At 45.8% G+C, this 23400-nt stretch overlaps 1 protein-coding gene across 2 annotated transcripts in view; it reads right to left on the bottom strand.

Annotated features, from left to right (window-relative positions):
* ASTN1 (astrotactin 1) overlaps nt 1–23400 on the bottom strand; it is a 309276-nt gene that overhangs the window by 4963 nt on the left and 280913 nt on the right. For both annotated transcript variants that reach the window (XM_045547290.1, XM_045547288.1), the window contains exons 19-22: nt 21218–21369; nt 20043–20178; nt 13997–14097; nt 2827–3010 (exon numbers count right to left, since the gene is read on the bottom strand). In XM_045547290.1, the coding sequence (XP_045403246.1) occupies nt 2827–3010; nt 13997–14097; nt 20043–20178; nt 21218–21369 (573 nt within the window). The remainder of the gene's footprint in view (nt 1–2826; nt 3011–13996; nt 14098–20042; nt 20179–21217; nt 21370–23400) is intronic.

The raw sequence follows: 23400 nt of genomic DNA, 5'->3' as shown, positions 1-23400 counted from the left end.
AGAAACTGGAAGTTTATGTACTCATTTAAAGAGGGCTTTCAAAGAACAACACCCACGTTCATTTTTTTCCTCTTCATCTGTCCTGGCAATGAGTGTCACCAAGGGGTGACCTTCCTGCTTCCCAGAGGGCATGCTGTGAGAAGGGCACAGATGCTGTTGGCAGAAAGGTTTGAGCTTCAGCAGCGAAGTCAAGGGCTGAGGGTGAAGTGAAGTCATCAGAGGGACAGTCATGTTTTGTCCAACTCCCACAGTGGGTTGGAGGAAATCAAACAAACACTCGGCCTGCCAACTAAAGAGCGTCTCGGGCAGATGATCTGTACTTTCCCCATCAGCTTCTACAGTTTGACCAAGCAGGTTTTTCCAAAAGTCATCATCAACAAGAACTTTGGTGGCCCTTCCTCCCAATCTACCCTACTATGTGCTATTAGCTGATGACAAATTTTGGGGAGGTGAAGGAAGGGGGGAGGTGAAGGAAGAGTGAAGGCACTATAGGCATCATCTTCAAGAAAAGGACAAAGGAACACATCCCAGCTGACCTTCCAAAAGAATGACTTTGATTAGCCCACAGAGTTTTTTTTGCTGTTTTCAGTGAGCTTTCTTTTTGTGAAAAAATAATAATTAATCTGGGACCACCCTTGACCATTTCAGAGCCTGTGGTCTTCTTTCTTAGAAACAGTGTCATCATTGTTCTTCTCAAAGTATTTTCAAACTTCAATTCAGTCTGGGGCATCCACGAGTCTTAATGGAACTGGATTTAGCTAGACTGAGGAAATCCTCTCTGCTCGCTCTCAGGAAGTCTGGGGCCACAGACCCTTCTCTACTCATTCTTACCACTAACCCCAAAGTGGGCTGATGTATTCCAAGGCAGAGGACTTTTCCTTTCCTGTGGTTCTCCCTGAGATCCATAACACTAAAAAGCAAAATTTTATTTTCCACACGCTAATGAAGCTACACAATGTTTTCTAATACATAACCACAAAAGACCAGTATTGCACATGGAAGAGCCCCCTGGGAGGGGAGTTTTGGGAAGAGAGCAAACACTCAGCAGTGGCCTTACTTTATAGCAAGATCCACATTTTTTCCCTGGCTCATGTACTTCATTAACCAATTTTTCTTCTGACTCTTCAGTCTCAAGAGAGAAGTTTTAAAAGCAAATGCTCTTAGAAATCGAGATGATATATGCAATGTTAGTGCTATTCAAATTGTGACATTTATGTTCCCTGACAAAGAACTATACATATACACTCAATGAATGTCAGAAGATAGAAGGGAAGGGAGAAAGAGAGGGAGAGGGAGCAGAGAGGAAGGAGGGAGATGGGGTGATGTCAGGTGACAGTAATAACAAGGTCAGAAGGAAGGACAGAGTATGGAGCAAAGAGCACATTTCTTAACATGCATCTACTTTCTAACCCAGGGTTTGCTTCTTATCAAAACTGAGACAAGATAAATTAAATGTCCCTTACATATTTCCCTCTGGTCCATAGCAGTGGCATCTGTTTGCTCAAGAACTATCAACTTTTTGAAACATCAGGAAATAATTTATGGAATGTAGAAAGACCCTGCCAGATCTTACACATGAAATCATTTTATTTCAGAAGATAACCCTAATTTTCCTCTTTCCTTCAAAAGTAAGAAAATAGAGGAAAAATGTCCTGAACAATGGTTTTCTAGTAAAGTTTATAATTGCAGGTCACAACAGACTGCTGAGGCTGAGTCTCCCTCCAGTGTGGCCAGAGGTCAGATGGATGGGATGACTTTTGGGTGATACTTTCATTCTGCCATGTTGGCTGGAATGCGAGAATATTTTATGTGCCAGAAGATTCTACAGTGTTCATTTCATCATTTCCTTCTTTCTTTCCTCCCCCAACCTTATTTCTCTCGAGAATTTTGTATGTGCCAGAAGATTCTACAGTGTTCATTGCATCATTTCCTTCTTTCTTTCCTCCCCCAACCTTATTTCTCTCTTTCCTTAATTTTCTCTTTCTTTCTTTTTCCTATTCTCATATCCCTTACCCTACTTTTATCTTTTTTTTAGTGAGCTCCTAAATAACTTGGGAACACATAGGTACCAACATTCCACGTAAAAATCCTCTTTAACACGTCTACCTAAAAATTTCAGTATTTCCAGGGAACACTGTTTTCTCAAAGCAGCAATGTACAATGACGATGAGTGGAGCAAAAGAAAGGTGATATCTCTATTTATCCTTCCCATTCTTTACTTTCCAAGAACTCCATCCAGTCTGTGCAACCTAAAAGCGGTGGATATTGCTTATGAGGAAGTTGTAGCCTTGGGGCCAGGGGACGTTGGCGAACACTGTGCCGTCCTAACTTTCGCCAAGATAGATGTCAAGATGTGTCCCACCCAAAGTGGGTCTTTGGCTACTCCCATGTTGCCTTTCAAGAGAATGTAGAATTTAACTCAAAATAAGTCTTTGTGATGCAAATAACATATGCAAAGTTCATATGTAATAAATATTTTTGGATAACTTCTTTAACAAAATTCCTAATTTTCTTTCATGAGACTAAGCCTTTGGCTCCTGCAGTTTTAGCATTTGGAATGCTGTGTCAGTGTGACAAAGAGGAGTGTGGGCCAGGTCAAGGGCAAACATTCTTCAGAGTTCAGGAAGTGCACTCACGACTTCACTCCTTAGGTAGAACGCATCCAAAACTAATCTGCACGGCCTGTGCTGTCTAAAATCAGGGACTTGCTCTCTGAGCACCTAAGCTCACCCAGGAAGCTTCTGCAACTTCATGGACGCAGTACTACAGTGTAAGAGGTACGAACTTGCAGAGTCTTTAAAAGAGACAATGCAGTTGATGGGTTACCTGGGGCCTAATTCATCCTCACACCGCCAGGTGAATTCTCCAAAACTCTCATAGTGTTGGTTATAGTGGTAGAGGACTCGATGTAAGGTGGGGGAACCCAGATCCAGGAGAGTGTTGTAGGCTGTCTGTTGCTCCTTCCCACTGGTGTAGCCGTTGAAGAGATTGTAGATCTTGTCTGCTATTTCTGAGGAGGGAAGAAAAGGCAAATAACGTTACACATATATATTAATATATGTGCACTATATATTATATATATAATAGATACATACATATATGTGCACATGTATGTATGTGTATATACACACATACATGTACACTTATGTGTGTGTATGGTGTTACTTAAAGCATATTGAACCTAGTGATTTGAGTAATCCACTTTACATCTGCCGCCCTGGGCTTCAGTTTTCTATTCTATAAAATGAAAACCTTTGACTAGAATACTTCTAAGTACAATTTCAATTACAATATTCTTTGTCTTTACCCAGGTTTCCTAAAAACACATAGCTAGAGGCAAAAGCTTATATGTTAATGCTTCTTTGGCAAGTGCAGTCGGGGGTGGGGAGGCAGGAGTGAGGATACAGGGGCATGAGGCAAGGAAGGAGGGAGAGTCCGTACAAGGGAGTGCATGAAGGAGCTGACCACACCTTCCTAACAAGGTGCTTGCTACATTTTTTTTAATTTCTTTTATTTCAGGACATTATGGGGGTACAGACATTTTGGTTACATGTTATGACTTTGCCACATCCCAACCATGATTTGAGATAAGCCCTTTCCCTCACTACAACACTCACTGTGTCCATTAGTTGTGACTTTACCCACCCCCATCCCCCCTACCCCCAAAGAATATTACTACTGTGTGAGCACCTCAGTGTTGATCAGTCAGTGCCAGTTTGATGGCGAGTACATGTGGTGCCTATTCTTCCATTCTTGTGATACCTCACTTCGGAGGATGGGCTCAAGCTCTATCCAGGAAAATATAAGATGTGCTAGATCACCATCATTTCTTATAATTGAGTAGTATTCCATTGTATACATATAGCATATTTTATTAATCCACTCATGGATTGATGGGAACCTGGGTTGTTTCCACATCCCTGCTATAGTGAATTGAGCTGCCATAAACATTCGAGTGCAGATGTCTTTATTATAGAATGACTTTTGTTCCTTTGGGCAGATGCCTAATAGTGCTATTGCTGGATCAAATGATAGTTGTACTTGTAGCTCTTTGAGATATCTCCAAATTCTTTTCCACAGAGTTGCACTTCTTTGCAGTCCCACCAGCAGTGTAAAAGTGTTCCTATCTCTCCACATCCTTGCCAGCATTTGTTGCTTTGGGATTTTTTGATACAGGCCAATCTTGCTGGAGTTAGGTGATATCTCATTGTGGTTTTGATTTTCATTTCCGTAATGATTAGAGATGTTGAGCATTTTTTATATAAGTTTGCTGGCCATTATTCTGTCTTCTTTTAAAAAGTGTCTGTTCATGTCCTTCTCCCATTTATTGATGGGGTTGATTTTTTCCTTGTTGATTTTTTTGAGTTCTTGTTATCAGCCTTTTATCGGATGTGTAGAGAACAATATTTTCTCCCATTCTGTAGGCTGTCTATTCGCTCTAATGATAGTTTCCTTGGCTGTACAAAAGCTTTTCAATTTGATCAGGTCCCATTTATTTATTTTTGTAGCTGCTGTGATTGCTTTGGAGGTCTTCTATTCGACATAGTACTGGAAGTCCTTGCTAGAGAAATTAGACAAAAGAGGGGAATTAAGGGCATCCAAATGGGGGCAGAAGAGATCAGACTCTCACTCTTTGCCGATATGGTATTATATCTAGAAAACGCCAAAGATTCAATCAAGAGACTCCTGGAATTGATAAATGAATTCAGCAAAGTCTCAGGATACAAAATTAATACACACAAATCAGAGGCATTCATATACGCCAATAACAGTCAAGCTGAAACTCAAATCAAAAACGGAGTACCTTTTACAATAGCCTAAAAGAAAATCAAATATCTAGGTATATATTTAATGAAAGAGGTGAGAGACATATACAGGGAGAACTACGAAACACTAAGAAAAGAAATTGTAGAAGATGTAAACAGATGGAAAAATCTACCTTGCTCATGGATTGGTAGAATCAACATTGTTAAAATGTCCATACTACCTAAAGTGATCTACAGAATTAATGCCATCCCTATCAAAGTATCAGCATCATTCTTTACAGATTTAGAAAAAATAATTCTATGCTTTGTATGGAACCAGAGAAGACCTCGTATAGCCAAAGCAATCTTAAGCAAAAACAACAAACTGGGAGGCATCAGTCTACCAGACTTCAAGCTGTACTATAAGTCTATAGTAACAGAAACCACGTGGTACTGGCACAAGAATAGAGACATAGACCTTTGGAACAGGACTGAGAATCCAGAGGTGAAACCATCCTCATATTGTCATCTAATCTTTGACAAAGCAGAAAAAAATATACACTGGGGAAAAGGATCCCTTTTCAATAAATGGTGCTGGGAAAACTGGATAGCTACATGCAGAAAATTGAAACTGGATCTCCATCTCTCATCTCTTGCAAAAATCAATTCTAGATGGATAACAGACTTAAACCTAAGGCATGAAACCTTAAGAATCCTAAAAGAAAATGTAGGGAATACTCTTTCAGACATTGGCCTAGACAAAGAATTTATGAAGAAGACCCCCAGTGCTTGCTACATTTTGCAGGACAGGACATATGAAGTTACTGGATCTCAACTGGTCCATCCAAGGTCATAAAGAATGAAGATCTTATCTCCAGCTCTCATTTGCGATTGGTCCAGTTTGCTCCTGTGAGGCCTTACCAACCCTGCACTTCTAGATTGCATATGCTTGAATACCAAGTGGTTCTGCAAAAGCAACAGGGCAGCCTTGGGCAGCAGGTAGCAGGTGTTCAGCTCAGGGAAGACGTCAGGCTCTGTCAGGTAGTGCTTGCATGTCACATGAAGAACCTGGGGAAGCCACAACTGTGGGAACACAGAACTCTTGCTAGGACCACCTAGACCAGACCCAAAGGCAAGCATGGAGATCTACGGAGACAAGAAACTGAATCTAGTACCTTCTGCACTTCCAAATGAGTCACCTTTCAGTTTAATGTATGTCTCTGGCATTTCTCCCTCAAAAGCATGCATTGTAAAGACTAAACTTAGTGACTTGGCCAAGTGGCAATGATTTTGTATAGTCTTGGCATTTTTTCTTATGGAGCTCAAAGGACTTTATCATTAAACATTTTCTCTTTAAACCTGTCAGAGAGAGGAAATGTATTTATATTTTCTCCTTAAACAGCTGAGAAACTAAGATCTAGAGAGTAATGCTTTGTTTTGGACCCAGTTTTAATTCTGGGAATGAAGAAACTAAGTCTGTAGGTTCTGAAGCCAGAACTTTGCCCACCAGATCCTCTGTTAGCTTAAAGGCATTGCAGCTCGACTTCCTGTCACAATTCCAAGTGAATTCAGGACATCAATGCAGGAGTTTCCTGGGTTGGAATGAATATTTCTACCCTTGTCCTGTCCAGACATTACAATTATTTCCTTACTTTTCTGTCTTTCCCATGGCCTGTGAGGATAGGACCCAGATCTTACTGCCCCCGTGTCCTGAGTGGATAGCACAGGCCAGACAACATAGCAGATTGAACAATGTTAGTTGAATGAAGGGAACTCATGCCTCTGGGAGCAATATGAATCTACTTTAGGGGGGAGGATTTCTCGGTGATACATCTCCATACCAGGTTATACCAATCCTTTAGCAACCAAATGTGTAGCCAGCACATTTTGCTGCATTAAACACAATTTTGGTTCAGAAATCCATTTAGATTTTCAGGTTGTTAAAATTCTCAAGTTATTAAAATGGGATCAAGAAATAAAGAAGACAGTGATTTAGAAAATAAAAGTCTATAGTATCTTCAGGTATTTATTGAAGGTTTACAATAGCCAAGACCTTTACTTATGTGTATTCCAATCCTTGTACCACCACTGCAAGATGGATATGAACATCCCTGATTTACAAATGAGGAGATTCAGAGAAAGGCCAGGTTACCCACTCAAGGTTGCATAGCCACTGTGGGCTGGAGTCAAGATTTAGAAGTACTTTTGTCTGCTGTTGCTATTTGCTACCAATGCTCATGACTTGGTACTGTATAACAAATTTAAGGTCCAGGAGGCAGCATTGTGGGGATAGCAAATCTGGGGTGACTATCTCTAGTAGAGGGCACTGCTCTAGTTGGCCACAGATGCCAAATAAGAGGGAGTCCTCATAGGTGTGCAGGGAATCTGTCATTTCTGGAGTTGAGAAAACAGAAGCCAAGGGGCTATTCAAAGGGCTGTGTTGTGTTTGATGGGAGGCAGGGAGTGTTTGCTAAGAGAAGAATGACCAGGAAAATGTTGGTGAGCAGACCAAAACTTAGATAGGGGGGCTTGGGCTTCCTCTCCCACCCTTCACTGATGCCAATCTGATCTTATTTTAATGGGAAAGAGTGGCCCAGGCCCCAGGCCCTGGTTGTGACAGTCCTTGCTGAGCAACAGGGATGGCTGGGAAGGTGTTTTCTGACATAGTTACCATTTCCATAACACAGCAGTCATATGCAGCCAGAGAAGGTGGATGCCTCCCATCACCTGCAGCACAGGGGCTAAAACCTGCTTCCCACCAACCTCCTAAAGCCAAGGAACTCTAACTCCTGGGTGTGCTTAAGAGCCTACATCAACAAGTAGGATGTTATATACATCAGGAAGATCTGTGCTCCGGGCTCCTAGAGCAGGACTATTTCTGTCTCCTGGTATCTTCACAGAGAGAATTTAGAGATTTTATTTCATTATCCTTCACAGCATCTCAAAAATTCAGTAACTCAAAGACTGGATAGTAATATGGGTATTTTTAGTTATAGTTTTACCTAGTTTTGGCTTCAACAAAAGTCTTGAGTAATTCAAGACAGATACCTGTCTTTTCCCTCTTTAACATGCATGGTGTTCAGAAATAGGTAAAATGTAGATGAAAAGATGACAAGAAGTCCATCTACATGGCCTCATCATGAAAAAAGGAAACTCAGTTATTAGAAAGGAACTGAGAGCTCACAGGCAGCAGGATAAATGAATAGGGCTGGGACTGAGGCTCTCAACTCCAGGGATATCGTTAAGAACAGGCACCAGGGCATCATATGAAGTTGGATTCCACTACACTAGCTGTGTGGCCTTGGACAAGTTATTTAAACTCTCTGGGTGTTAGTTTCCCTGTCTGTTCAATGGCAGTTAATAATATACACCTTCCACGATTATTGTGAGAATAAAAGTGATATTCAATGTAAAACTTTTCGTTAGAACAATGTCTATAGTAATCTCACGTTTATTCATTCATTCAGTAAAACTTTTTTTCAAGTGCTTACTATGTGCCTGATATTTTTCTAGGCACTTGGGCTACATCAATGAGAGAATCTGACAAAAATCCTCTTCTTTACAGCACTTACAGTCTAGTTAGTGGTGGGAGACAGCCAGGGAAGCAATAAACATAATAAATAAGTAAAATATAGTGTGTTAGAAAGTAGGGGGAAATAAAACAGGAGAAGGAAGTCTGGGAGGGCCAAGTGGGGGCGCAGTGGTTATGGCAGGTGTGGTTGGAAAGTGGATACCCCACATGCAGAGGGGAGGGGCTGAGCCGCGGGCAGCCTGGGAAGGGCAGGCAGGAGAGGACACGCAGGCACCGAGAGGCCCCCAGGCTCAGTGCGCAGCACATAGGCCAGACGGTCGGCAATAAGGCGGGTGAGGTGGTGAGTAGGACAATGGTAGATATTATTTTTTTATTATTACCAGTTTTTACTAAAGCATGCTTTCCCCCAATTCTGAGAGAGAGACAGAGAGAGAGGCAGACAGAAAGACTAAGACTAAGAGAGAGATTGAAACACCCAAGTCCAAGGAACTGGGGAATACAGTCTGATTAAACGGGAAGAGTGACTCCAGGGCAAAAGTGACCTCTAACCACCAAAAGCCAATCATCATCATTAGATTTAACCATCATTCACACCTAATGGGTGGGGTGCACGCTGTCTGGGGGCTGGGTCAGGCAGTGCAAAGGCGATTTACGTAACCAAAGCATTTGTACCTCCATAATATTCTGAAAAAATATATATCATTAGATTTAAACTCAAACCCAAGTTCCCAAAGGTGGATAATTCCTCTATCTCTGAAATTATAAACCTCGATATCACATCCTACAAACACAGCCTCCTTTCCCAGCTCTGTGCTTCTTACTGCTGCTGTTCAACCTGTTCTCCGATGATGGACAAGCGAGTCCTTCGGCTTCTGCATTCACCGCAGGCGTCAGACCTGAATTTGCCTCCTTCCCTACCTGCCCTAACCCATATGTGCTCCCACCTAGCTTGTCCTCTCCTGTGACTTTCCTCTGCCCACCCAGGCTTGTGGCAAGCTGGCTCGTGTTCCCGGGGCATTCTGCCCATCCCTCTAACAGCGCCGTTCACAACCTACGGTCAGACTGACCCGACTCTTCTTCTTGCACTTCACATCCAAGCCATGGCAAATCCTTTTGTGCTACTGTCAAAATAATTGAGAATTGGCCACTTCTCATCACCTCTGCCACCACCATGCAGGTCTAGAGCAACGTCATCTCTCCTCTGCATTGCCACGGCCTTCTACCTGCCCCCCCACTCCCACCTTAGACCCTCCATTTGACATCTGCTCTCAACACGGCAGGCAGAATGGTCTGCAGAACGTTAAGTCCCCCCATGTCCCTCCCCTGGTCACGGTCCTCCAGGGCTTCCCATCCCAACCCCAGGTGAGTCCACTGCCCTGACAACCAGCCTTGGGATCGTCCCCGTGGAGCTGCTCTGCTGCTCCTCTGCCTCCGGCCCTCCCTCCCTCATCTTCCTCAAACACGCCAAGAATCTCTATGCTGCTGCTACTCTGTCTGCAAGCATCTACCCCCAGATGTCTGTGTGGCTTCTCCTTTCATCTTCTTCCCCAAACACTCTGGTTAAAGTTGCACCTTCTGCACCTCCCATCCCATATCACTGTTTATTTATTTCCATAACATATATCACCATCTGAAATATGGTATGTTTTACTATTTTTATTGTTGGTGTCTCCATGAGGCGGGGGTTTGCTCCTAATGCATAGGAGAGGTATGCAGTAATGGCTTAATATTTGTTGGAGAAATTAATAAATTCATGAAATCTGATTGTAACCTTCTTGAAAACAGATTTTTAGTCTAATTAGTTTTGTTTCTGTTAGAGTCTGAGTTTTGTGCTGAAAAATCATTAATCTGCCATTCTGCTTCTATAAAACCTGCTTGGTCCTGCTTGCTATCCCCAACACAGAAATCCCTAAGTGACTACAGCACCCATGTTCTGCGTAAAATGATTACAGCCCCCATGTTTTGCGTGAAGCGATTACAATCCCCACATTTTGTGTAAACAAAATATGGCCCTGAGCCCAAATTGCCCAGATCCTGTTACACCAAAGATAAGAAAATGATATAATGCTTACTCAAGTCTTTTTGTACACTTGATTGCTCTATCTTAATAATTTTCTACCCACAAACTTACAATATAAAAAGTTTCTGTTTCAAAGGCTGACTGCTGCTCTCTGTGCCGCCTTTGGCGGTGCAGAGGGTAGTCGCTGGCCAGCTAATAAAGACTCCTGATTTGGCTCAATTTGGTCTTTAGGTGGTCATTTCTTGCATCTCAGACCATAACAGTTTCTTCAGCATATGTAACAGCAGGGCTGGATAAAAGCCTGTGGAAGGAGCACACAAAGGAGTGGAAGCATATTTACGTCTGGCGTCAGGGAGGGAGGGTGGATGCTGGGGGAGGGTGCGTGGGAACCAGCCTTCCCTTAAGGAAGCTTCATGAAGAACCCTCAGCAAGCCACACCCCAACCTGGGGCCCCCCCAGCCAGGCTGATCATGTCACTGACATGAGCTTACACCTGCTGGGGGAAGGCTGTTTTGTTTCAGCAAAACATTGGTAGAATCTTATTTCCACAGTGCTTTTAGTGTCACGATGTGGTAAAATTCTTCATCGAAACTATCTAGCTTCAGAAAAATGTTCATATAAAGGTCTGGCTTCCAGGTAGATAATTAGGAGCTGGAGCCATGCTCTGGGTCACTGAAACGATAATTCCCATTTGTTATTAGATTTACACTCAGACCTGAGCACATCATGATTATACTTATGATCACCATCTGGGCTTGAGAAAGGCAAAGCATATGGCTTTTTAGGAGAACTGCTAGAATGGTATTAATTTGCAAGGATACCCTCAATTAGTCTAACTTATTAATTTCCGGATTTAGCCCATGCAGGACACCTTCCTGGCTGAAGGCTAACAGGACCTGGGGTGTTACTGCATTCTCTCTGCACTAATTTGGCTCTTGGGCTCCCAAGATAGTCTTTGGGGATGTCAGAAATTCTCCCCTGGCACCAGCAGGCAGAGCACATCTTGATATACTCTGTGTGGGACTACAGTGACCCAGACAAGCCTAACAGAGAAAATTGAGCAGTGGTCTGTCTCCGGCAAACTTCCCTACCTTGGCTACTCTTGTTTCTAGAGCTGCTTTCTACACATCCACCCCTGCAGGTAGCATCATGCTGCATCCCTTCCACCTGCTAATCCACCTCCCTGATTAGTAACAGCAAGGTGGCTGCTGCTACCTGCAAGGACACCAGCAAACTCTCCAACACAGACATAATGGACACACCTTCCCATCACCTGCTCCTCTCTGGCTAGAGTAAGAAATCAGCAGATGAGGAAATAAGGGTCTTCTCCAGTCAGTCTCTCATCCGGGAGTTTTCAACCCCAGACTCTGCTTGCATCAGCTAGAAATTGCGGAGCACTTCAAAAGTTGTTCAGTTCGTACCCTATAAGCTATAAGCCAGTGGGACTCACTCCAGAGTGAAGCACATATGTCCCCCATAAAGGTCTCCATTCTGTTGTAATGTCCCAGCAGACACTAACAGTCTTACAAGGGAGGATTGTTTGTATCTAACCTGAACACTCTTTTAAAATGTGAGCCTTTTCTTCTTCATCAGTATTCAGGGACAAAGGAAATGCTTTCAGTCTTTTGCAGAATAACCCTCAAAATATCTGATGGTAACATTGTGGACAGAATGGGAATGGGGTCATATAAAGAGTGTGAGTGCTGGCTCTGTGACATGCTTGGTGACCTTGGTCATCTTCCTTATTGTACTCTGAGTCTCAGTTTCTGCATCTGTAAAATGGGTGGGATGTGCTATTCATTTGGAAAATACTTACTGAGTTCCTATTAGAGGGCAAGATCTATGCTTGGTTATTGATAATAATAGTAGTTAACATTTACTAAGCACTTACTATGTGCCAGGCACTGTTTTTGTCTTTTTTTGCTATTTTAAATTGATTAACTCATTTAAATCTCACTAGAACCTTATTAGCTAGAGTACCCCTCCCTTTAACAGATGAATAAACTGAGGCAAGGGTGAAGTAACCTGCTCAAGATCAAGCAATTCGATGGTGAAGCAGGAATTTGAATGTGGGCTGCTGACTCCAGAGGCGAGGTTCTTCTGCAACTGGTCAGTCAGCTCTGCTGCCTTCCAGGTGTTGGGGGACGGAGTAGTGGCCAGAAAGAGACTGGGCCCCTGGTCTCACGGAGCTCACTGTCTAGTGAAGTAGGCAGACACAGAGCACATCATTACAATAACAAACTGAGATAAATGTTCTGAAGGAAGGAAACATGGTGCTGTGAGTACGCCTAACAATGGCTCCTGCCCCCTTCTGTCCTGAGGAACGGACACTTGATCTGAGATCTTTAGACTGCGAGGAGTTAATTAGTTGAAAGGAATAAGAGCATTCTAGGTGATGGGGCCAACATGTGCAAAGGCCCTGTGGTAGAAGTGGTAATGGTGTTGGAGGCACAAGGAAGGCAGTGAGGCTGGAATGCAGAGAACCAAACAAGGGAATTGGCAAGAAGGTTCTAGAGAAGTGGGCAGGGGTCACTCCATTTCCTAATGTGCCTTTTAAGTATTTTTGTCACAAGAGAAATGGCAATCTGTTAAAGTTTTAAGAAGGGTCCTTGATAAGGTCAGATGTCTGTGCTGAAACTATCCATGCCCTTAACATGCCATGTAGATTAAGTGTGAAAATCCTTTCAGAAGTTGTACAGTGTTACAAGATCAGTGGTAAAGTAGGTTCAGGTCACTCTTCCCCTGTGGCTTTGCATCATCATGGTGTCACCCCTTGATCATTCTGGGATTACATCCCTCCTGGTCAATCCAATACGGATTCAGGAGCCGCATATAAGGTGATTTGAGGGGTGTCAGCAAAGCAGCTTGGCCACAATATTTCTGTTAGTGAAACTGGCACGACCTAAACTTCCAGCATCCGTCAATGTCTCTGTGACTATACAAATGTTATCAGTTCAAGTCCACTACGTTAGTGGTTGATCAGATCACTTTAATTAGTGCTGGAGCCCTGCAGAAGTGGCGACCACGATGGAAAACTTTCAGTTGTGGACGAGATGTAAAAACCTTAGACAAGAGGACAATGCCCAGACCAGCCAAGGAACATCATGAGGAAGAGGTGAGCCCGCTGTGCAGTGGACGTCGGCTGAAGACAAACTCTTCCCCATTAGCAAGGTCCAATCCTGGCAGGGGGCGGGGGACTTGTACTGAAGAGGACAATTCTTTGCCAAAGAACTGGCCCATAATAACTCCAAAATACAGAAGTAAAGATTATGATGCATCTTTGCTAGGGAGGAAGTGATTTAGCAATTTATTCCAAATCTGCAGCCTTGCTATGTTTTAATTCAAAATAACTTCAGATACACAAAGACCAAGAGAATAAGTTACCCCATCAGTATGCTGAGGGCAGAGGTCACAGGTAGTTCACTACATACTAAGCACGGGCCACGTACGCTGGGGGTCTCCCCAGCTCCCTGACTTACGGACCATGTGGAATGATGGGATGTAATGAGTCTTCCGCCAGAGGGCGGAGGCTGGGAAGGACTTCTGGAAAGGCAATGCTTCTGTCCTCGGCTTTGAATCTGTCCCCTTCCCTACTGAACTGCAGGTGGTTCCATTTGACTCCCTCGGTCCCTCTTTTCTCACAGCAAGGGGGGCCCTGGGCACCCCTTTGTGGGCTCTGCTAATCTCGGTGTCTCTCACCTTGGGCCTTGACATCGTCCACCACAGGGCACGGTGTCTTCACGATCACATCGCTTGGCCTGGAGCGCCGCCCTGTGTTGTCCACTCCCCACAGCGTGAACCTGGCCGGGAGAGGGAAGGGCATGGTTATCAGACAGTGTGGCTGCAGGCCACCAAGCCGGGCAGAAAGCATGCAGCCTCGAGCCTCTCACTGCTTCCTGCGGGGCTGGGGTTGTAACTTGCTGTCTTGGGTGTATGGCACCACAGAAAGCACCAGGGCATAGGGCACTGGTTCTGCAAGGGGTCTGCAGACGAGCAGCACCAGCATCACCTGGGAACCTGTGAGCAGTGGCAATTCTCAGGCCCCACCCCAGACCTAATGAATCAGAAATTCTGGGGATGGGGACCAGAACTCTGTGTTGTACCAAGCCATCCAGGTGATGCTGAGGCCAGTTCAATTTTGGCAACCCCTGAGCTGAAGGAAAGAGCACATATCTTTGGAAACAGATGATCAGAACTTGGGTCTGAAGCCATGTGGAGTTACAGTTAACTCCTGGGAGCTTTATTTTCTCTTATCTGTAAGACAGAGATGAGAGGACAGTAAGACTACTTGTAAGTCTTTGTGAGGATGAAATGAGATAACAACACACAGGAAGACCTGGATCATAATATGATTCATGACACCACGTAAATCACGTTAGTTCCCTTCTGTTCTGTCCTGTGCTCAGTTGATACCTCTATGCAAAGGATAGAGGACAATTTCCTTCTTTAAAGTGAGATGCAAGGCAGCCCTAGCAGAGGGTCTCTTGGCTTGCCTGTGGCCAGACACTTCATCTCTTACATGCAGCTCATGTGCCCCCCTGAGACACTACCCACTGCAGACCAGGAATCCAGAGTGGAAACATTGTGATCCCCAAACAGTGTGAAGACAAGATTCTAAGAGCCCTCCCAGGAAGAGTATGGAAATCTGGCTCTCAGAGGCGGAAGGTAAAACTCTGCCCCTTAGGTTATGGAGCTTCATGGAGAGGAATAGAGGCACTCTGGGTGCTGCTCTTCAGGGGGAATCTGAGCATAACCGTGGCAATCAGCTCTGGTGTCTGTGTGTCCAGGGCTCTGATAAGCAGCCCCGTCAGCCTAAAGGAAATCATTAAGGCTGCCTTTCCTGTCACTTTTCTTCCTCCTGTGCTGCCACAGGAGGCTGCATTTATTGGCAAATATGGATTTTCTTTCCTCTTGGTAGAGTCACAGGGAGGAAGAGAGGTGAAAGGGAGGGAGATGCCCCAAGACAGAGTGGCCCAGGTAAATGTCAGCTGGGCTTGAAACAGGTGAACTGGTGAAATAGAAAAGAAATAGAAATTGCCTAATGATTCTGCCAAGAAATGTGTGTTTCTCTCAACAGAGAAGAGACAACCTCGCTCCACCATTCCCTCCTTCACACTGACACCCGAAGAATGGTCAGTGTGAGAGCCTGGGCACCCCAATAGGCCATTTGTCCTCCTTCTTGCTTCCCTAAATCCTCAGGCTGGACTCATGGGGGCCTCACCCAGAGAGGCTCCATCCTGCCAGGAACCCTGAGGCCGTGGAGTGTGCTGAGCGGCCCAGGCTCAGGACGGCAGACCACACCACACCTGCTGCACTCCACAGGACTCCCCCTGCCTCCCTCCTGGCTGTGGGGCCAGGGCCAGGTGCTCAGCTTCCCCTTCTACCTGCACAAGGTGGTTCAATCCATTCCACCGGTCTCCCACCACGAGCCTGCTCCTGCGTTCTGACCAATGCTCTTGCCTGGTGCTAAACCCCACCCTGACCCTGCTCCGAAACCCAGGAACCTGCGCAGTGCTCTCCCCACCCTGCCTCTCCTCCAAGGTTTGAGCAGGCCCCCGGCACCCGGCCCCACACAGCTTCCCAGTAGCAACCTGCCCGAACCCCTAGCAATGGCAGCCATGGAAGCTTCCATCATCTGGCCCCATGTGGCTTATCAGCGTCTTGGTGCTGTTTTTAGAACTGTGATTGAGGCCACCAAACCCTGCATCTGATCAGCCCTGTGTAAAGCCAGCTCTGTTTCTGAGTCCAATCCCATAATCCATTCTCAGGTCAGGTGCCAACTTCCCCCTCTGCCCACCTGCCCTAAGCCACCTGAGCTGAGGTCCTCAGGGATGGGCCCAGGGGTCCCACAGGGCAGACTTCAGACTTGCACCTGGTGGTCTGATTCCCACAGGAGACAAACTTCCTCCTCACACCTGTGTCCCCTCCATTTAGTTGGAGGTGAGGAAGCCTGAAGACTTACAATATCATACAAATCTTGGTAGAACTGTCCTCTAGCGGCCTGGGTGTGTCCCCTTCTCCCGCTAGAGATTCCAAAAATAGGGCCCCATCACTCGGTCTTTCTGGAACAGTCTGCCCTGGGCCTGATTCCAGCAGTCAGTTCTCATCTGAGTCAGGAGATACGAAGCCTCATTCTCCCCCAGGCCAACACTCTAGGGCCAGCATGGTCCTGGCCCTGTGCCCTGGCCCCCACAGTTGGCTCCCCCTCTTCCTTCAGGGCCTGCCCCCAGGCTGTGCATGTGACTCCCCGCGTCTGAGCCCAGGCCTGCTTTCCACTGCCGAGACCCGGCCTGTCGGGTGCCCTGGCCCATGTGTGTCCCAGCTTGCTCTGGCTTTCCCTGTCGGCTCCCCAGAGCCTCGTGTGAGGCCTTGGAAAGCAGGTCAGGGCTGCAGTCTGGCTACCCACAGACAGGCTACCTGATGCCGCCTGCCAGTACTTTAAAGAGTCACCTGCCCTAGGCTGGGTTCCAGCCACCTTTTGTAGCCCACCATTATTTAATCCCGGGCCTTTAATTTCTAGCTGTTTCCCTAGACTATGGTGGGAAATGTCCTGCGTCTCAGGTACCAAACTGGTTGTCAGATGGACCTTCCTGTCAGTCAGTCTCCGACCCACCCCCAAGCCTGTCCCAGCTCTGCTTTGTGGCCTGTCTTGCTGTTAAGTTCCAGCTAAGCTGTTTGTCCCTGAGCTGGGACAAATGTGCCTATGCTCATTAATTCTCACATTCCCCTAATGGGGCAATTAGTGCAAAATTTAGGTTCCTAAGCTCTTACCATTTTTAATAGCATATTTTATTTTTATACAAAGCAGGTATTATGAAAGGACATGCTTCACACAACCTTCTGAACAGGGGTGGACGGGGCTTGGCCTAAGAGCCACTCCTCCACAGTGCGGCTCCCAGCCCTGAAAGAGCAGCTGGGCTATGCACCATGAAGGCCCCGAGAGCCTGGCACACAGTTTCACGTGGAAATGCCACGTGCGGTCACTTGGGGAAGGCCTTCTCCGTTTATTACTAGCAATACTGCTGCCACCATTGAGCCCCCCTGGGACAGTCAGAGGGTTAGCTGGGGTTACCGGGCAGATGAGATAAGCTCTGCGCCCCGTTTGGAGGGCTCCTGTGTAAGGACATTCACTGCCTCGTCCAGAGCTCCTGGGCATCTTCCGCCGCTGCGGGCTGGGACTGTCCTGCTCGTGGTTAGAGACTTGGTGACGGCCCTGAGCGGGCTGTGTGCCTGCGCAGCGACACACGCCCGCCCAGCTCCAGGGTCCGGGCTCAGAGACCTGACACTCCAGGCACATGGAAGACCCTTGAACCTCCTGTCAAGAGCCGGCGCTCTGTCTGCTGCCTTCCCGCTTGCCCCCCAGGCGTGGCGGTCTCTGCTGATCCCTTCACTGGGCTCCCTTTCCCGGAGTCACCTGTCTGCCATCACTGCCAGAAAGACAGCAGCTCCCCTGTGAGCACGGCTGTGCTGAGGTGAGGAGGGCGGGAAAGCCGGCAGGTCATCTCCCCACTCTGGCCTCAGTGTCCTCATCTGTGGGATGCAGATGTAGGACCAGACACATTTTCCGATCCCTCTCGGCGAAGGGCTTAGAGCTGTTACCGCACCGCGGCCCTTGTGGGAGCGACGCAGTCACAGGACAAGGACGCAGCGAGCCACGCGCAGCCCTGGCTCTGCGGGACTCCGGCGGGGAGCCAGCTCCACGCTGCAACGTGACGCGACGAGACCCCGCTGCCAGGTCCCCACAGGAACCTGGAGAGGCCTGGAAGCGGACACCCCAAACCAGGAGCGGTGTGACGCTGGAGAAGTCACTCAGACTGCTGAACCCCGCTCTCGCGGAGCCGGGCGATGCTCAGAGACGCCACGCACAGTCCTCCGTGAGCAGAGGCCGCCTCCCTCCCATCTGCAGAAAATGTGTCTTGCTCACAGTCACTCGGTGGTTAGCAGCAAAAGCAGGCTGGGCCCGTATTCTCAGCTCTCGATGCAGAGCCGTCCTCGCGGCCCGGCTCCCCGACCCTCCCGCAGGAGGACGCGCTGCCCGGCCGCTCGGCCTCGTCCTGTGATCTGCAGCGCCACCTGGCGGGGCTAGCCGCTTCTCCCTCCCCAACGTCAATACCCAACACTGAGAGAAAGCTCTTGTTCGACAAGACACAGGAGGGCAACACTGGAAGATCATCAAGGACAGCAGGGGTGGAGGAAGGTACTGGCCTCAGTCTTTGAAAAGAAACTTAGCCAAATCAGGCCGATATGAGGAGGGTGCCAGGGTGGGTAACGGCTGGCACTCCAAACACAACCACGCCAGGCTCTTGCTCATAGGAAACTAAAATTCCTAACTATAATACCAGTTGTAACTTAGTCACAGATTAGGGATTATTGAGCCCTTATTATAAATGACAATTCACGTTTCACTGAGTTTGCGACGTCTTGCAGCAGGTTAAGTGGCCTGCACTCCCAAAGCCTTTCCCCTCCCCGTGAAGGGCCACAGTGGCATCAAGAGAGCTAATGACGGTTATGGCATCGGTGCCATCACCCAAATAGTAGGCAGACATCCATCATCTCAGTATTATCACCTGTGTCTATATATACTGTCCAGATCTGCCAGAATGTCACTTGTCTTATGTATTTTACTTCCATCGTGCCTGGCCCATAGTTACATCTCATTTCTGTATTGAAGATATTCAGCCTGAGCCTCCAAGTTCATCTTGCATTCAGTGCCACTCCAAGTTCTAGTGCTTCTCATCTTTGAACTCTTTAACTGTGGAAATGGAAATGATTTAGTCTGGAAACCTTGACTCTATTCTTGTGACCTCATCTGTAAACTGTTAAATATTTTTCATACTGATGGGGTCAAAAGGTCCCAGAACTACATCACTATGAATTCTGCCTCAGCGCCCAGATTCTTCCATCATGACTTAGATTCTATCACTATCTCTCCTCCTTTGGCATCTTTTATATCTCTGCTTCACAAATATTTTACAAATGTTCCCAGAGCACAGGAAGAAATGGGGGAGAGTTCACAGACAGAATAGGGCTGTTCCAAGTGCCATAATATAGTTCACTGTATTTTCTTTACAGAAAAATGCTGACCATATCTAGCCTCTCTAAATTATTTCAATGCCACTGGAGTTAGCTTTCTAAAGTGGAGTTCTTGGTATTCTCCTTTCCTCAAAAAAAAAAAAAATTAATAGTCTCCTCTGAATTTCAGCGTTCACTAAATTTTCCCAGTCTCACTTTCTTCCTTTTGCTTTTACTCACCACCTGCTTCAACCCTTCTGGACTATTTGCTACTTACCTTCCTGCTGCTTCGCTTTTTCCTTTGCTTTTTCCTGAGCCTGGGTGCCTTTTCCAGCGTTTCTCTGCTATTGAAATTCTACACAGCCCAGTTTAGATGGTACCCATTCTAGTTGGAATTAATTACTTCTTTCTTCTCTGTTCTACAACATGCTCCTTGCTCTTCTATCTAACATGGATTTCATTCTGCCTATGTTAAAGTTAGTTTTTTATATGTTTCTCCCTATGTTGCAAACTCCTTGAGGGACAGGACAGTTTTATCTTTCAAGAACCTTCCCGCTCCTGTGCCTACGCACTCAAGAAGTTTCTTTATAATGCCAATTGGGATAAGACCTCGGAGACTCAACAACTTTTACCAGGTCTCTAAGGGAACTTGAGTAACAACAAGAAACCAGTGCAAAGCCCTGGGACTTCGAGGGTAAGGAGTCACTAGGCAGATGTGTGTTGTGTTACTCACATGTAAATGGTGTCGGGTTCTAGGCATCGTATGATCAGAGAGATGGTGGTGAGCTGCTTGTCTGGCACCTGAGATGGCATGGCACAAGGAGACTTTGCTCCAGAGATGATGTCATCCACAAAGCTCAGCACCGTTTCTGCCCAGAGGGGAAGGAATGGAAAAGGTGTGAGAAACAGCAGTGGCCAAGCAGTGAGGAGATGGAATCAACTTGATGGGACTTAACATTAAAATTGCCTGGTCCCCAATCTTCTCAAATTCCTGGTGGAGAAAGGAGACCTAGAAGGAAAGGTCTTTTCTGGCTGTTTCATATTTAACCAATCAATTTAGAGCCATTTGTCTAGAGTTAGTTCGGAAACAACTAAGGCAAGATGCACATACCACATCTGTGAGCTCTTTCATAAAATGTTTCTGGCAGGGACAGAGAACAGTGGTCACTGCCATACCTTGGCAATACCTGTGCACATAGAGAAAGGGACCCAGAAGGAGTAGGCAGCTCTCTATGCCTGAAGGCAGCTGCATATGTCCCCAAGCCTCAGTGACAGGTTCACCAGAAGCTATTTGCCTTGAATTAGGTTGTGGATGCTGCCATTCTGCTGCTGACCACATGTCATGTGTAAGTTTTAGGAATTATTTATGTTATTTCCTATGTATAGACAGTGAAATACTAAAACATGGAATATTTTTCATGGAGTGTCTCCACCCTTTTAAGGTTTCCCTCTTCTAGCTGGACCTGACAAAAGCCGAGTTTGCTTTAGGACAGGACATGGGGCAAGGCATCTGTTGGCACACGCTTTCGCCTGGAGAGGGGTTATTAGCAAAGGAATTCTTTTTTTCTGTAATCATGGCAGTGGTTAGCAGAGAATTGTTTCCTAAATGTGGGCTAGGATAACTAGTGTACTGTATTGTTGTTTCTTTGTGAGTGTGCCTAGAGGCAATGAAATGGACACCTCTTTTATAAACAAAAAGAAAAGCAAAATCAAAACAAGTCTTGGAAAAAAAAACAAAAAACAAGTCTTTGTGCAGTCGCTCACCATGCAAAAACTCTTAAACAGACAAGATGGTTGCTTCTTGGAAGAGACAACAGCTTCCTTAAAGCCACGAGGCAGTGCATTTTTCTTTTGTTTTCTTTTTACCACCTTGGACCAAGACTAGCCCGTGAAGTAGAGGATGCTCACCTGTCTCCACTTTAGAGTGGTCCATCCTGTCAGTGACTTTCTCCTGGCGGAGGAGGTAATCTACAATCTGCACCCCGATCGGTGGCTCTGAGTGTTCCCATTCCAGGACCACGAGGGTGCTGCTGGGCTCATAAACCGTGGAGAGTCTCAGGCTGTTGCAGACAGAAAGAACATGAAACTGAGGACCCAACCGTGACCTACGCTGGGCACTGGTCACCTTCTCAAGTGTTGCATCGTAAACTCTTCTCTCTTAACCAACTACAAAAATGATCTCTTTGCGGGCTGGTCTTGCTCACTAGATAGTAAGGTTCTTGAGGACCTCTGACACCTATGTTTTATGCATCAAATGCCTGTTACACATTAGCAACTCAACTGATATTTGTAAATAAACAAGTAGGTGAGCAAAGATGAATGAATATCTGCATGTTACATGGGTCAGAGGAGGGGGTTTTGGGGGTAGTATTACTTTATATAGCTTGAAAATATTATAATTTCTGGCTTTCCTCTTGGAAAATATTCAGAGAATGTCTATGTAATGCCCATATAAGACCTATTGACAGTGGTGTTCAGCAGAACCTCGCACTGGTAAGGCCACAGTTACTTTAGCTTCTGTAACATTATCAGGATTTGCCCTGCTGGTCGCCGGGGTGGGGACCCTGGCTTCCCCTCTTGCTGTGGGTACTAACCTGTATTTCCCCTGGGCCACATGCTGGCTGGGCCTTGGAACAGGCTCAGTTTGGAAGTAATGCTGTTAGGGGGCTTCTCTGGGCAAGAAAAAGTTGACCACGTGTCAAGTTCTCTTTGGGTGATGTCAGCGCCTGCTTGCTCAGGTTCTGATTCAGTTTCGTCTCTGCTCTTGGGTGTCTATGAATACCCTGGTCCCCGATTCCAGTCTTTGCTTGCTTTTCCCAATTCATCGTCTCCTCATTCTTTGTAAGTTGTCCATTTTGACTACTGTCTTGCCTTGCCATCTCAAGCCTCTTTGTACCTTGTATAAACTTAATAATTATTGTTGACATTCACTGGTCTGGATCTCCTAACTGTCCAAGCAGTTTCAATTCGCTGCCTTGTTCTGACTTCTTGTATATCTCTCAGGTTTCCCTCCTGCTTCCAATTCACTGTTTCTTCCTAGACCACTGGATTCTGGGAATTTTCCCAGTTCCTGCTCACTCCAGCCTCCCTCCCTGATAAGCACCCTACCATTCACCTCATCCTTCGTTCCCATATCTCATGACCACTCCTAGTCCTGGCCCTCCTTCTCTCCACTGGGCTCACAGAATCACTTGGCTCATAGAATCCACTTGGCTCAGAGAATCACTGGGCAAGATACTGTGAGTGAACCATACCAAACCATCTGCAATCTTCAATTTCAGTTCAACATACATCAATGGAGCACCCACCACTTGTAAGCATGTGCTTGGTGCTGAGCATGCACTGGTGCACAAGTCCACCCCAGCCCCTTCTCCTGTGGAGCTTAGTGGGCAATGGAAATATGGAATTATACACGTGAGTTAGAATAATATGTGGTAAGAACTTCAACGAGACATTATAGGAGGCTATGGGAGCAATAGTAAGGAATTCAACTAGTGGGAAAATAATACAAACCACATGCTCTTCTGAAAGTGGCTTACTAGGAAGGAGTGAATAGTTTGCATATGACATTAAAGATAGAATAGACTCAAAACAGTGTGTGTATTGACAAACTCATTAATTAGAGTCATATGCAGAGTGCTATTTTGAAGAAAAAGCATTAGGAAGCTTAAGTAAGGAAGACTTAAGACTTTCTGAGAACTCAATTTCTGTGAAAATATGGACTAAACTCAGCCTCTTCTGAGAAACAGCACTGTATATGATTACATGGATTTCTGTAAACTAGAGTGCATTTCTATTTCCTACTGAAACTAAGGTCTGCCACTGAAGGAAGAGATCAGAGTTGACAAGAAAAGTAAAGTCCTTAATGTTCATTTCCTGTTTATGAAAATTTAGCCCCATTTGATCTTTTGCTATGACATTTAGTAAATGCAGGTTTAGAAATTAAATAAGCCCTAGGACATAATGACTGGACCTTTTGTCTAACTGATAACTGTTTGATAGCTTCAGTGTTAGGTTTCAATGGTAGTTTTCTTACCTGGTGAATCAGCCTAACAGCACCAGGTTCTCCTAGTGGCCTCCTTTCTAACAAA

This window comes from Lemur catta, chromosome 3 (assembly GCF_020740605.2).
Source record: "Lemur catta isolate mLemCat1 chromosome 3, mLemCat1.pri, whole genome shotgun sequence".
NCBI classification, from domain to species: domain Eukaryota; kingdom Metazoa; phylum Chordata; class Mammalia; order Primates; family Lemuridae; genus Lemur; species Lemur catta.
Note: the sequence above shows the minus strand (reverse complement) of the source record. Positions and strands in the feature narration are given on the sequence as shown.